The 15,928-nt window shown below is 38.6% G+C and overlaps 1 protein-coding gene across 1 annotated transcript in view; it reads left to right on the top strand.

The window, feature by feature from the left end:
• Positions 1-13,163, top strand: part of LOC120536975 (transmembrane protease serine 6) — an 87,553-nt gene extending 74,390 nt beyond the window's left edge. The window contains exons 14-18 of the mRNA XM_039765557.1: positions 503-619; positions 849-1,017; positions 4,689-4,960; positions 6,511-6,647; positions 12,101-13,163. Of these exons, the coding sequence (XP_039621491.1) occupies positions 503-619; positions 849-1,017; positions 4,689-4,960; positions 6,511-6,647; positions 12,101-12,259 (854 nt within the window). The 3' untranslated portion in view covers positions 12,260-13,163. The remainder of the gene's footprint in view (positions 1-502; positions 620-848; positions 1,018-4,688; positions 4,961-6,510; positions 6,648-12,100) is intronic.
• Positions 13,164-15,928: the final 2,765 nt, after the last annotated feature.

Below are 15,928 nucleotides of genomic sequence, written 5' to 3'. Positions count from 1 at the left end.
TCTGACTTGTCTCCATTATAAATGCAGCCTGTGATGGACGAGTCATCTGAAAATTTCTGTGGATGGCATTTGCTGGTATTGTGTTGTAAATCTGTTGTGTAGAAGGTGAACAGGGAAGGAGACAGGACAGTCCCCTGAAGTGCTCCAGAGTTACATACCACCACTTCTGATACGCAGTCCCTCAACTTCACAAATTGCTGTCTGTTGGTCAGGTAGTCCATCATCCAGGAGATTGAGGGGCATCAAGATTCAAAGTTTCTTTCTTTCTTTGTTTCTTTCTTTCTTTCTTTCTTTCTGAATGCAGTTCCAGTCTCCAGATAATAAAAACAAAAATTGGAATCTTACATCCCCAGTCACACTTTTCAATTCGACTAATGGTTTTCTCTGAAAATCCTTGTTATGGTAACCTTATCAGCTCCACTAAAGTTGACTGCCATGTTCCCTGGAATAAAATAATTCCCTTTGTTTAAACATTCTTTTATTATTTGCTTGCAACCTACAGCCGTGCCATGTACCCCATCCACCTATAGATGTGCCGATGGCAGCTGCATCAAGAAAGCCAATCCAGAATGTGACTTTGTAACTGACTGCCATGATTATTCTGATGAGAAACAGTGTGGTGAGTATGTCAGTTTAATGGTAAAACTAAGTTGACATTGTCAATGAGTATTACCTACTGGTTTTTGCTATCGGCTTAAATATTTGGTAAATATGTGCTCTTAAAACACCCACTGTATGTGGTTATCTTATGGTAATTCCATTAAAGAAATGACAAGGCAGATGGGTTTTGGGATGTTTGTGTGAGTAGAGTGCATATTGCTGTCTGACTCTTATCATTCATATCGTAGATTGTGGACTTCAGCGGACATCTCCTCGGATTGTGGGAGGAACAGAGGCATTGGAAGGGGAATGGCCATGGCAGGCAAGCCTCCAGGTCAGAGGACAGCACCTATGTGCCGGCGCTTTGATCTCAGATCAATGGATTGTCTCTGTTGCACACTGTTTTCAGGATGACAGGTACAAAAATGTTTAATTTTTTCTGTTTTTAAGGTTTCTAAAGGAATGATATAGGGAAATACTAACTATACTCTTAAAAGTTACTCATTCCAAAGGCTTACATGTTAGGCTACTAAACTGTAAATAACTTAATATGGGTGAGTATCGGTGTGCATAAACATACATTGTGACAGACTGGCACCTTGTGCATTTCTTAGTTTATGCTTTGCTTCTGGTGCTGTCCATATGAAATGGATACAGGTCCGGTTAGGTCAGGTTAGGGAGCATGTACCAGTACAGTATATTGTTGCACCCACCAAATGATGAAACACCTTGAGATCCTGGTTGGCAACCTCCCAGGGCAGACACGCAGTCCAGTCCCACCCTCTGGAAAATGGCTGTCTATCTGATGCAGCCAGGTGTTACGTGGGCGTCCCCTTGGCCTGGTCATCAACGATGAATATACTGCAAGCCGAAACACCCTTGGGGAATTGCGCCACATGGCCGTAGTGACATAACTGATGCTCCCTCACAATGCAGGTAATGTACCTCATTCAGGTCTCTGTGAAAAACTGCTCATTCAACACAAAGTCAAACCAGTGGTACCCAAGGATTCTCTGAAGAAACACAGTACTAAAGGAATCCAGTCTCCTTCATCTCAGGTCACTGGATAGCATCCATGTCTCGCAACCATATTGCAAGACAGGAAGCATCAGGACTCTAAAGACCTGGGGCCTCATGCATAACGCCATGCGTAGAATTCACACTAAAACATGGCGTACAGACAAAAGTGGAAATGTGCGTACGCACAAAAAAATCCAGATGCATAAATCTGTGCCAACGCCCACTTCCACATTCTTCTGCTCCATAAATCCCAGTCAGTTTGAAAAGTAACGCACGGGCCTGCTGCCACTCCCCAACTCCTCCAAGAATTATGCTCCTGTGAATATGCAAATCAATATTAATAGCCCTTAAGCTCAACATTCTGTGAAAAGGCATTGGCAAAAGCACAGGAGAAAGAGAACAATTTCAGCGAATACCAGGTAGAGGCAAGGGAAAAAGTACAATTTGTTGGTTTAAGCAGTGATATAATCAACAAACGGAAATTGATTGAGTGACAGAGTGGCGAAGAAACTCGAAAGTTCAAGTTCAGAAAGTCACAAAGTGTCCGAAATAAATAAGAAGTGGTCAGATATCAAGGTCGCAGTGAAATGGCGAGCCATAGTCCACCATCTGAGTTTCATATGGAAGCTTATTAGGGTACAGAGAAAAGAAAAACAAAATAGGGACACAGTTGAAAAAAAATCCCAAATGTGAACTTTAATCTCAAAATTTCCACTTTAATCACGTAGTTTATTTTGTCATCAAAGTAGAACGTCATAAACTTCATCTTATAATCGTTTAATTTACTAGTTTCTTAGATCCCATCGTAGCTAAAGTAGCATGTTAAATGCTTCTTTCTATGTGTTCTTGTATGTGTTCTATGTGTGTGAATCACTACGTGCATCTTAAAGGGGCTTTCTCTTCCGCCGACAGGACACAGAATACATTACATACAATACATACTAAGATGTATACTTGATATCATTTTCATGATGATAGGAATTAAAGCATGTATTAAACATGGGAACACGGTGGCGCAGTGATAGTGACGACCTGGTGATCCGTCCAGAGATTGTTCCTGCATCCGACAAGATGCTTGCTGCACCGTACGTGACTTTCAATGAAATAATTTATTGCAGCTGTACTGTCTCTCTCAAATGTACTAACCTCCTATTCCTGTCCTTCCTTTTCTTTCTCCAAGTAACCAATCACCACACAATCAGCTCTGTAATAGATGCTAAGCCATCTGTAAGCTTAGAACGCCAAAGCTTCAAAACTTTTATGAAACATTGAAATATCTTCGTAGTACATGTTTAATTATTCTATCCATCTAGGTTGCACCAATCCCAGAAAGCATACAGCGCGAGGCAGGAACAATCCCTGAATGGGGCGCCAGCTTATCGCTAGCGCTGCGTCACCGTGTCCTCACATGTTTATTAACAATATGCATTATTTTAATGAAGTTTAAATCTTATCTGTATAAAGTAATAAACATGCTTTACTGCATTTCATCTTAAAAATGATATCAAGAGATCCAAGAAGATAGCGCTTGAAAATCTAAATCGATTTAGAAGCCAGTCGTCATCATATGTAAATACGCTTTATAAAGTGGCTCAGGTTGTGCAATATTATAACTGTAGTGCAAGTTTACAGTGAGGTGATTGTACTTATAAGTACAAACAGTTCTACAAGGAGCACTTGATGGACTGATTGAGTGCGATTAGAGCACTTGGGATGAAACTGTTTCTGAACTGCGAGGTCCCTACAGGAAAGGCTCTGAAGCATTTGCCGTATGGGAACACTTCAAATAGATTGTGCGCATGGCTGAGACAGCGTGTACAAGACGCTGCATACTAATAATCTAATCAGCTGCTGTACAGCTCTGATTCCACACTCAGATACAGTGGATTAAATAGTGGTGCACTGGGAATAACAACACTAAAGCAGTGATCATATTTTGAATAGTTTGGCCATTCGGTGCACCACTATATGGTGACGGGTTGATTACAATGAGATGCCTTAAACTAATAAATGATATGCGGTTAATTTCAGTGCATTTGATAAAGCCCCGTCAGGGATGTGAGTCTAAAAACTAAAGGGAAACCACACAGGAACAGTGGCACTGTTTTGATGCTGGGGGATGCCAGTTTGCAAAACCAAGCGGAAAACTTGTGTACGCAAGGGGCTGAGCTTGTGTGAAAATGTGCGTGGCTTTACGGCCAGTTTAGTTTTTATACATCGCGATATGAGCGTGGAAACATTCGTATGCAGCATTTTTGTGCGTATGCACCGTTTATACTTGAGGCCCCTGGACCTTTGTCTTTTTTGCATAGATATCGGGAGCGCCACACACCCCTTTCCAGAGACCTCATGACCCCCGCTCCATGCTCTCACAATCCATCTACTGACTTCATAAAAAGAGTCACCAGAGACATGAATGTCGAAGGATACAAAATGGATACAGTGCCTATTAAAACTGAGTAGGCATTTTTAACATCGATCAACAGAGAAAGACTCTTTAATGTCAAAGTTAAAACAGATCACTGCAAACTGGTTGAATTATATTTCTAAACGGTCAGAAAACTGTATGCCTATCCCATTTTCATACTGTAAATGGGTCTTTCAGTTCCTGCTAGCACTGAGAACTGTTCTAAACAACAACTGACTTAATTAACATACTGTATCCTAGTTATAGCAAGAAAGTTCTATATTTTACTAACTTATAGGGGGAAAAGATTATACCATATTCTAATAGCTGTTCTTCTATAGGAGTCAAGGAAACACTATATGAATTTAACTTCAAGAATGAACTTTCTAAGATTGGCTATTACAGGTGGATAATAAGAATAAGATGGTGAATAATAATAATAAGAAGAAGAAGAAGAAGAAGAAGAAGAAGACGGTGGAAGCAATAAGTACCACTGAAAATAACAATGTAGCATTAGCTAGACTGAATGTCTGATACGTGACACAAAAACTGAAAAGTCTGCATTTATATAGCTTTATGAAAATAAGGTGAAGGAGATTCTCCAAAGATTTACTTAAAAGGTAAAGAAGACAATTCAAGTGCTTACTCTTTCCTTTTACAGACTTGCTTCTCCATCAACTTGGACTGTTTATCTGGGGAAGTTCAGGCTGCGAAGCAACAGTCCACTGGAATCGTCCTTTAAAGTGCTCCGCATTGTGACTCATCACTACTACGACATGGAGACCCAAGATTATGACATTGCTCTGCTACAACTGGACAGGCCAGTCCCCACTACCACCCTCGCTGTGCCCATCTGCCTGCCAGCCCAGACTCATGTGTTTGACCCGGGATTTAAGTGCTGGGTGACTGGATGGGGCTCTACAAGAGAGGGCGGTAAGCAAGTCTCAAAGTAACTCTCCTATAAAATGTCTCATGGCGATGCTTTTAATCATGAAAAGAATCTTAAAGAACAAACTCTGATTTTTACATACTCTCTCAAACATTTCATTTTAGCCAATAACAGAATAATCAGGAGCTGTCATTAACAGGGCAGCATGGTGGCACATTATTCATTCAGTCTGCTCACTGTCTCACAGTTCCACACTCCAGCTTTGAATCCCAACTGCAACACTACATTGTCTGTGTGACGTCTGCATGTTCTCTGTTTGTCTGCATGGTTTTCTTAGAGATCACCAGTTTACTTCCAAACCTGATAGGTATGCTTTGGAAGGAAATCAAACTCCTTGGAGAAACCTTTGCCAGACGTAACAGGAACGTACAAACTCCACGCAGACACTGACCAGACCCGGTGGTGACTTTGACACTGTGCTGCCTGATTTGATAGGTGGTTCCTATTTCATATACATAATATACAGAAAGTATAGGAATCATGAAAAAATTCGACCTTGAGATTTTGATGAATCGTGATGATTTAGGCCTTCTTGAGTCCGAAAATACCAAGTATAGAAAAAGTATAGGAATCATCCTCAAGTTTTTGATGAATCTTGACGACTTAGGCCTTCCTGAGTCCAAAAATACTAAGTATAGGAATCGTGAAAAAATTCAACCTCAAGATTTTGATGAATCTTGATGATTTAGACCTTCCTGAGTCTTCCTGAGTCTTCCTGGCAACCTGAAGTGGTTCTCTAACTAAATACTTTTGATAATTTTCAAATAAACCATGGCTATAATTACAGATAGATGATTCAAATTTTGTATCGATATTTTTAATGGTAAAAATCACACAGATATCAAATTTGAGAAAAATTACTCAACAGGAAGTAGTATTTTATTTAAACAACCATCTGAATTTTTTGTATCATGGAAAAATAAATGTGTACACAATATTAATAACTGTATTAAATATAATGTATATTCTTTCAATAGCGATTATTAATTTTATTTTAATTTATACATCATCAGTTTAACAATAATGTGTAAACATTGAACTTTCCATGTAAATACAAAGATGGGAACGATAAGCTGCTATGATCCTGTAGTGTTCCTGGTAATATGTTTAATTGAATGATTTTTTTTTTATTCCCACCATCGTTATAATTAAACGTAACTAAATGCAGTTTTTCCTATAGTAATTTATTGCAACAAATATTATATAATATTAACACTTTTTCTTTTTTTTTAGATGACTATAACTGTTTTTACTTTGCACTAATTTAGGTAATGCATATGTAACCATGAAAAAACTACACCAGCGTTTTCAACCTCCCTAACTGCGAGAATATCATTTTAATATAAAGTTTGATTATAAATAGAGATACTGTAAATGATTGTATATTGATATTATCAATTAGTTATGATGACAAAGAAAGACATGATATTTGACTGAAACTGGAAGTGGTTCTGATGGCCTTTTCCTCTATCTCAGTTTACAAGAAAGTAGAGGGAGTCTCGATTACTATTATTATTTTTTTTTTTTCACCCAGGAGAAATGAGTAACATCTTGCAGAAGGTTAATGTATCACTGATCACTCAAGAAATCTGTAACCAATCATACCGTTACAAGATCACTCCAAGAATGCTTTGTGCAGGTTACCTTGGTGGAAAGAAGGATGCATGCCAGGTAAGGATGGATTTGACTGATTGGTTCTGAGTGTCTGTTTTTTTATATCTTTGGTAGAGTGCTCTTCTGTTTTCCTTTATTATTTATCTAGTTCTAAAATTGTAATCATTGAACGATTCCCCATATGCATTGGTCGGTTTCAACAAGGTTCAGTTTTACATGTCTTATTGCAAGTTTTTTCCTTTTTTTGTATATAGTGGCCACTAGAGGGTGTCACTGAGCACCTAAACCCCAGACACAACTACACAAATAAATATCCCAGGTCCAAGAACTGATCAGGTGTCCTCTGTAATTCATAGTCCACAAACATGATTACAAGACTTTATTCTTCCCTCTTTGTTCTTGTCCTTCTCCTCACCCAATTCCAACTCACCTAGGAGATGCAGAGCGGCCCCTTTTATGTCAGACATGGGATTAGTTCCGGTGCCACGGCAGCATTACACCGTGGAAGCATTTCTGGTTCAAGCGGAACCTCCTTGACCTGGAGAAGACCTCTTTCAGCAGCTCCCCCTGAAAGTCCCCTGTAAGACTGCCCATTAGGACTACAACTCCTATGTTGTCCCATGGGTGTACAAATGGGAGCTCCACCATAGAAGATACTGCCATCTAGTGTGTCAGGAAAATACAAGGCCTGAGGAGGCAGTCTCATAACATGTTCCAACTGTTGCCATTAGGCAAAAAATATAGGATCATCAAAACAAAGACTAACAGACCAAATAGCAGTTTCTACCCTGTTGCTCTTAGGGCACTGAATGCCACCTAATCACCTCCAATTCAGCTTGTTGATTACAGTGCAATAGATGTCATCTTGTGTAATAGTGTTTCATGTGCAATAAGGTTTTATGTTGAATGTTTGTGTTCTACCTTCTTATCCTCTTATCCTTTTGTAATTATATTTATTTGTATATATGTTACGTCCAAAACCCGAAGTTCAGCCAGTTCCTGAATTGGCCGGCCGTTTCGTATTTTGGCCACGAGGTGTTACTTTGGCCAGCCATTTCAAATCCGATGGGCTGATGTAAGACTGTCCACTCAAGGTGCGAAGATGCTTAAAAACTTTCAGATGTAGATTCAGAAGTGAGTTTTCCATTCTGCATGAGAAACTGCTCAAGGCGGGTCTTGTTCAGAAAGTGGACGCCACTTGAGATGGCCTTCCCCTTTTCCAAACACATAAACACGATAAAATAGGTCATTGATGTTAAGTCACTATTTTAGGGCTAAAATGATAACAGAAATGTGAAACCTACTTATATACCTAATTTTAATTATTGTGAAACAACCAAGTGGCGTCTGCTTTCTGAACAAGAGCCGCTAAGGCTACACTCGATGTAGTCGCACTACTAAGTATGCAACAAATTGCTGCTCATGCCTTTTATCTTCTGACATTTGCCGATTAGCCCAGGCCATTTCACAAACTGCCTGGCCAAATCCCGAAATCAAAGAAAAGATCGGACATTGGCCAGTCAATTTACAGCCACATTGGCCATTTCCCGATTTGGCCGGACACTTCCCGCTTTGGCTGAATTGGGTTTTGGCCATATATATATATATATATATATATATATATATATATATATATATATATATATATATATATATATATATATATATATATATATATATATGTATATATATATATATATGTGTGTATATATATATATATATGTATGTGTGTATATATATATATATATATATATATATGTATATATATATATATATATATATATATATATATATATATGTGCACCATTTTCGTTCCCATTCTTACAATGCTGTATGCTACGGCAGGCGTTGCCTATCTAGTATATATATATCTATACTAATAAAAGGCAAAGCCCTCACTCACTCACTCACTCACTGACTCACTCACTGACTCATCACTAATTCTCCAACTTCCCGTGTAGGTAGAAGGCTGAAATTTCAAAGGCTTATTCCTTACAGCTTACTTACAAAAGTTGGGCAGGTTTCATTTCGAAATTCTACGCATAAGGGTCATAACTGGAAGCTATTTTTCCCCATATAATGTAATGGAGTCTTGAGTTGGAGATGGCTGGGGGGAGTTTAGTGTGACATCATCACGCCTCCTACGTAAGTACGTAGAGCACAAGGAAGAACTCCAAACAGCGATCAGCACAAAGCGCCATTTCACAATTGAGAAGGCAGAAACCATTATGAAGCAAATGATGCATACAAGCATATTCATAAGTACAGCTACTGCGGAAACAAAGCACGGCGTGAACCGTAAGTTTATATTAAATTAAGTTCATAGGCTACCACTAGCGTTTGTAATTTAGTGCCTGCCCATATAAGGCCGTCCATCAGCGGCAATCCAATACAAACACTGCCGGTAAATATTCACGTGTGAAGGACTGTGCTTATGCAGAGGAAGATGAGATGGTCAGGGTGGTGTTTGGCACAAACTCATTGAAACTGCGAGAGAAAGTTTTAAGTGCGGGTCTTAGCTGACATTACGAGATGGCACCAGTACAGCTGGGAACCTTCGATGCAAGAACACCAAGCGGCTCCGTGAACTGGCGCAATGCACAGACAAAAGCAACAGTTCCAAAGAGTGCTGAACAAAACCGAATTACACAATTGAGAAGGCAGCAAAAAAATATGAAGCGTCTTATACATACAATCATATTCATAAGTGCAGCTACTGCGGAAACAAAGCACACGGTGGAAAAAGTGAATGTCCTGCTAAAGGAAGACAGTGTAAAAAAACCCGTGCATGCAGTTTGTCACATCACAGATAAAAGGAAGGCGAGCTGTTTATTGATGCAGTAAGGAACTAATCGATGAATGAAACCTCTTATCTTTACAGCGATTGACAAACACGGAATGTAACTTGAACACATCCTACAAATACGAGCCTGATTGAAAGAAATAATGATAATCAAATCCTTGATGACAGCAACATTCAATAACACTCACAAAACAATTACTGTATATTGACAATCATGTTACGTTATTTTTAAAATGTTCCCTTTTCTTTTCATAACTTCTACTTCTCCACTGCGATACACGGTATATATATAAATGTATATATATACCCGATCTACAATACATACTTTAGCATAGACAAGCCACACGCTGTGGTGCAATTGTAGAGTCTTAAGCCTCTAACGCCGACATTGAGGTTCGATTCGAGAGGGATGTACTGACTATGTACGCTAGCGCTACCGATTCATTTACCTTAGCATCTCCTTGGTTTGGGACGTATGAAAAATATTAGGTTAGCGCAGAATCATGTTACGTTATTTTTAAAATTTTCCCTTTCTTAGCACAAGCACAGCTGAGAAGCTTCGATGCATGTACTCCATAACGCGTTAAAAATAACGATTTAATCACACTTTCAATTCCAAGCAAGCGGGAACTTTTGTCAATGCATGATTTCCTGGTACATCCATTACACTGATGCACACATCACAGCTACAAAAATGTTAGAGTCGGAATAAAGCGCGTTCTACGACTGATCATTTCGACTTCCGGCGAAGCCTTGATAAAAGCATGGTTTTGTGCACACTGAAAAGCAAGCAAAATTAGATGCATTACAGAAAGCGGACTTTGTGGCTCTTACTGGGGATCATTGGACTTCCGTGACCGTTAGTAATTCTAAATACATCTAATTACAAAATGTTCAATGATCACACTGTTTTAGCCTAATGTACAAAATAATTTTGGCTAATGTTACTCAGAGTTTAAAGAGTAAGCTGGTCAAATTACCTTTTATGTTTCTGACTTATTTTTTAAGAAGAAAAACTGCACTTTATGGTGAAATTTTGGTTATTATTATTTAAAGACAATACTATTCTGAAAATGTACTTAAAGTACTTAAACTACCACTTTATTTTTAAGTCTGCCCAATTTTAACCAGGGATGATATTTTTTTTCTGTTTTGAATTCAAATTCAGTTTAAAGGCTTTTTTTCAGAAATTAAAACAGCTTCAGTTTACAATATTCATGTCCATGTCTATTATTTGATTCTGTAAGCCCACTAAAACCGTTTTAAATAAAAAAAAAAACATTTGCGATTTGGGGCAAATTCGTGTCGATTACATACGATTAATCAAGATTAATTCTTACACAGCCTCTAATTAATTGGATTAATTTTTTAATCGAGTCCCACCTAATATATATATATATATATGTAGATATATATATGTAGATTTGTATATATATGTGTATAGATGTGTATATATATATATATATATATATATATATATGTTTATATGTATATATATGTTTATATATGTGTCTGTGTGTGTGTATATATATATATATATATATATATACCAGCAACACTCATATCAATGACAAAACAATTACATTAACAATCATCTTACGTTATTTTTAAAATGTTTGCTTTTCTTTTTCATAACTTCTTTAACACACTACTTCTCCTCTTGGCTCGGTATTCTGCTAGTATATATATATATACTAGATAGCCAACGCCTGCCGTAGCATACAGCAGTGTAAGAATGGGAACGGAAAACGGTGCATTGCCTTCGTCAACCGTTTGTGTCAAGAAATAACCCACTGATAGGAACAGGCAGTTGCCGGATCCCGGAATAGAGATGACGTTGTACAAAAACTCATCAACAGAGAAGATACTGTCGTTCATTTTTATAACAAAGGCTTAGGAAACAACCATCACAGTATAACGAAAATAGCAAGGTGCATGGGAGGCCGCAGGCAGCGCGGGGAAGGGTTTGGAAGACGACGATTGGGAATGCCATGTCGGCTGCGTGTGGGCGGGACCGGTTTTGAAGTGGAAGCAGGACGAACCAGAAGAAATATATATAAGAGATATTTTTTTTGATATTATTTTTTGACACCGCAGAGACTGCACCTAATTTCGTTATATTTGTTACAATGACAATAAAGAGATTCTGATTCTGATTCTTTCTATTATGATGGCCTCCTAGAAGAGAAAGGAACCAGCAACTAACCCAGCCGGGATGCCCATCCACTCATTGCCTTCCAGCATAATTTATATAATTTCCAGCTGCTTATCCATGCAATTATCTAATCAACCAATCATGTGGCAGCAGGGAAATGCATAAAATCATGCAGACACAAGTCAGGGCTTTGGTTAAGGTTTATATCAAACACCAGAAAATTAGAACAAAAATGTGAATTTGACCATGCCATGTTTGTTGCTGCCAGTCAGACTGGTTTGATTATTTCTGGAACTGCTGATCTCCTGAGATTTTCACACACAACAGTCCTTAGAGTTTACTTAGAATGGTGCGAAAAACAAAGCAGCATTCAGTAAGTGTCAGTCCTGCAGACAGAAACACTTTGTTAATGAGAGACTGGTTATATATTGTACATAATCTAAGTGTACTACAGAGTAGAAAAGCAAGTTTTAATTATTCTGTGTATATTTTATCATGTATTCTGCAATCCTAAGAAACTGTCCTGCTTCTAAGATCCTTTGTCTTTTCTAGGGGGATTCTGGAGGTCCTCTGGTATGCAAGGAACCAAGTGGCCGCTGGTTTCTTGTCGGCCTTGTCAGCTGGGGTGTAGGCTGTGGAAGGCCTTTCTACTATGGAGTGTACACTCGTGTCACCAGACTAATACCCTGGATCAAGGAAGTCATCTTGTGAACGGAGGTGTCGGACACTTCTTTGTAGCTCGACCGATTCTACGTACTTTTCATAAAACGATCACCTCGAAAGTAATGCTTTTTTCAGAAATGAATTTTTCACATTAAATGCTGTGCGTTGAATCAGACATTTGGCTTTACATGTACACTTTGGCCTGCACCATTAAAAAGCCTTTAAAAGGAACAGCAAGCATTACTTTTTAGGTGACCCTTGAACTCTGTACAGTTTTTTTTAGCATTGTTCCTTAGCATTGTAGCATTTATACAATTTATTATTTCTGGCACTCCTTTAGAATGAGTGTCCAAGAGCTGAGAGGAAATATTTTAGACATTTTTTCCCCTCAGAATTGCTGTAGAAAATGAGGGCTATCATGTTTAATCTGGGCAGCTCGGGTTATTTAATGTAAAGCCACTAATTTGCTAGTCTGCTTTTTGTTTGCACTAAGGTTCTTTTTTATGTCCTGCAGAGGAGAAAGTGAATGTATAAATTAATTTTTAAAAAATGTACATGATTAAAATGTATTTTCATTGCATTGCTTACAGTAAGTAAAAATCAGCCATTATCATAAAGTAATTATAGTCAATAAAATATTAAAGCAATAAAGAAAGCATTCTGTTCTTTGCATAAACTTATGGAAAATGTACACGGTTTGTTTTAAATGGGAATTTATCAGATGAAACTAAACTGAAGGGCAATCTTCCAACAATGGAAATCTTTGAGATAAAACAATTTAAGAGTTTTTCATGCCAATGGCCATCATTACCAGTGCAATGTAATAAAAAATAAAGCATGTGGATGCAGTTATTGTTTAAGAACTTTATTAAAAGTAATCAAACGCCTCTGGCTCAGTAAGACTGATCTGAGTCGTGACTGCTGTTTCAGAAGAATCTAATGTTGTTCTCATACTGGGGAGGAAGACGGGGATGACTTTAAAACGACCATTAGGCTTGCTAGTTCACAGAACCTCTTATTTGATAAACTAATGGATCAAACAGTGTGAGGTGCTGTGCAGGGACTTACCAGAGTTCATAAAAAGGGGGCAACGACGCTGTGGTTCATGTTTACTTGTTTGAAGTTTTACTGTTAGTAAAGGTTTGGTGCCTCAAACTACTTACATGGTGTTTGTTAAGTGTGTGAAGATACAAAAGAAATAGATAGTATGACAGACGGCCGGGGCCCTTGCCCAGTCGGGATGCCCTTCTGAGTAGAGGACCGGCGAATAGGACATATCAGCAGTACCTCCCCCAGGACACGAGAGGGGAGCCCCCCTGGATGGCATTGGGGCCACGGGATTGGAGCTTAGAAGCTTAACCCTGCTGCGGCCCATGGTCACCAACAGAGGGTGCCTGGACAGCTGCGGATCCTTGGCATGCAGCACTTCTGCCACACCCGGAAGTGCTACCAGAAATTGATCAGGGAGCACCTGGAGCACTTCTGGGTGTGGTATAAAAGAGCCCACCTCACTCCATTCGAGGAGCCAGAGTCGGGAGGAAGAGGACAGAGCATATGGGAGAAGAGGAGGCGGCAGAAGAAAAGACAGGAAAATAAAGGACTGAGCAATTATTCTGGGTTTGTGCATTATGTGAGCTACAGAAGAATAATAAAGGTGTGTGCTTTTGGACTTGTGAGTCTGTGTATCTGTCTGGGTCGGGTTTATCTTTCACAATAGATAGATAGATAGATAGACATTAGTGTAGTAGGAAGGATTAGATAGATAGATGTTAGTGTAGTAGGCAGGAATAGGTAGATAGATAGATAGATAGATAGATAGATAGATAGATAGATAGATAGATAGATAGATAGATAGATAGATAGATAGATATGACAGCTGGTTACTATAGACCTGGTAGCTGCTTTTGTATCCAGTAATGTCTCATACAGAAATCATTTCATACAGTAAATAAAAGGAGCAAAAAAGATCAAAATCGAGGCGCTCAGAATGCGCCAATGTTTCATATGCAGTCTCCACATTTTACGTAACTATATTTCTTAATATGTAGCATGAGCAAGATGTGTCTTGAGGGTCAGCATTAGCTACAAAAGAAAGTCATTGGGCACTCAATTGGGATTTAACAGTTGGTGAGTGTTTCACATGCACCTTCAGTGGTACTGGCAATGGGAATTGTTGACTTGTCATAACAGAAGTGTTTCACAAGAGGACTTCAACGTAAGAAAACAGAAATCAACCTCATTCTCACAGTAAACAGTGATTAAAAGCACCAAGTCCAAATAAAAGAAACAAGGGCATTTAACCTTAGGAACAATTTTCCATTTAGTATCTATCTATCTATCTATCTATCTATCTATCTATCTATCTATCTATCTATCTATCTATCTATCTATCTATCTATCTATCTATCTATCTATCTATCTATCTATCTGGTAGAGTGGTGGCTCTGAGGACTAGAGATCTGCACTGACAATCGAAAGGTTGCCGGTTCGAATCCCGTAAATGCCAAAACGAACTCTGCTCTGTTGGGCTCTTGAGAAAGGCCCTTAACCTGCAATTGCTGAGCACTTTGAGTAGTGATAAAAGTGCTTTATAACTGCAAAGAATTATTATTATTATTATTATCTAATAGCACCTTCCTCATCTATAAGTTTGCTAGTTGACCCTGGCTGCCACGAGGTTACCAAAGTCTGCCAGTACTTTCCCCCGAGACCAACGATGTCAAGAACAGATCAGCTTTCCAGTTGCAGGTTCTTGGTATGTAGGAGTTGCTGTCTAATTACCTTCCTTCCAGCCATTACACATTTGTAGAGTGCCTCTCTCAGCAAAGACCAAACCCATTATGGGAAACATTCACATAACGTTAGTTTTGTCTTACCAATGCACATTTTACGAAGCGCAGAACACCAGAGTAGTTGTTTGAAGAGCTTATAAACACAGGAGGATGGACAAGCTCAACACAAGTTGTTCCCTTGCACACCCAGGGTTTTGAATCCATGCCTGTGGTGGCGCATTGAGGCAGCAGTGCTTACCGCTGTTCCCACCAGTATTTCTTTTGCAGCATTCAGAAAGAAATCCCCACTCCATCAGCATATTGAAGGATTTTCTAGTGTAAAACCTATGAAACAATGAAAACAAAAGTGATTTGCATTGAATATAACATAAATATACTGGAATAAAACATTCCTTTTCTGTCTTGCTAAGCTATGACATCAATGTCAGTTTTCTAAAACTCTCTAAAACTGTTGCTTTTTTATATGCAAGAGGGATTTAAGAAATGTCAGATTGAGGGTTTATTAGTAAGAGGAGGGATTTACATGACATCTGGAAATTAAACACTCAAGTAGATTTTGTGCTAAGAGCAGGCTGGCTGACATAGTTTGGGAGTTTGGGGTGGGAGAGTTGATAAATTATTTACATTTAATCTAATAAAATGACTAAAGATAATTACAATTAAATACTCCAGGGTTAACCATAATTGCAGAGTTTGTATAAAATGAAGAAATGAAAAAATACATTATAACTTTCCATTTTTACTCTATTTAGAGAGAATGCCTTCTGTGACAAAAAAACGAGATTCCTCTGTACATACTGAACATTTTCAGACGCACACACACAGACATACGGCATTATCTAAAAGCACAAACAGAATGTCTCCACTGAACACACAAGTCCTGGCGCCACATGTTACATTCATTTGGTCTCAAACGCTCTGGCAG

Source organism: Polypterus senegalus, chromosome 10, assembly GCF_016835505.1.
Source record: "Polypterus senegalus isolate Bchr_013 chromosome 10, ASM1683550v1, whole genome shotgun sequence".
NCBI lineage: Eukaryota > Metazoa > Chordata > Cladistia > Polypteriformes > Polypteridae > Polypterus > Polypterus senegalus.
This window is presented reverse-complemented; position numbering and strand designations above follow the sequence as displayed.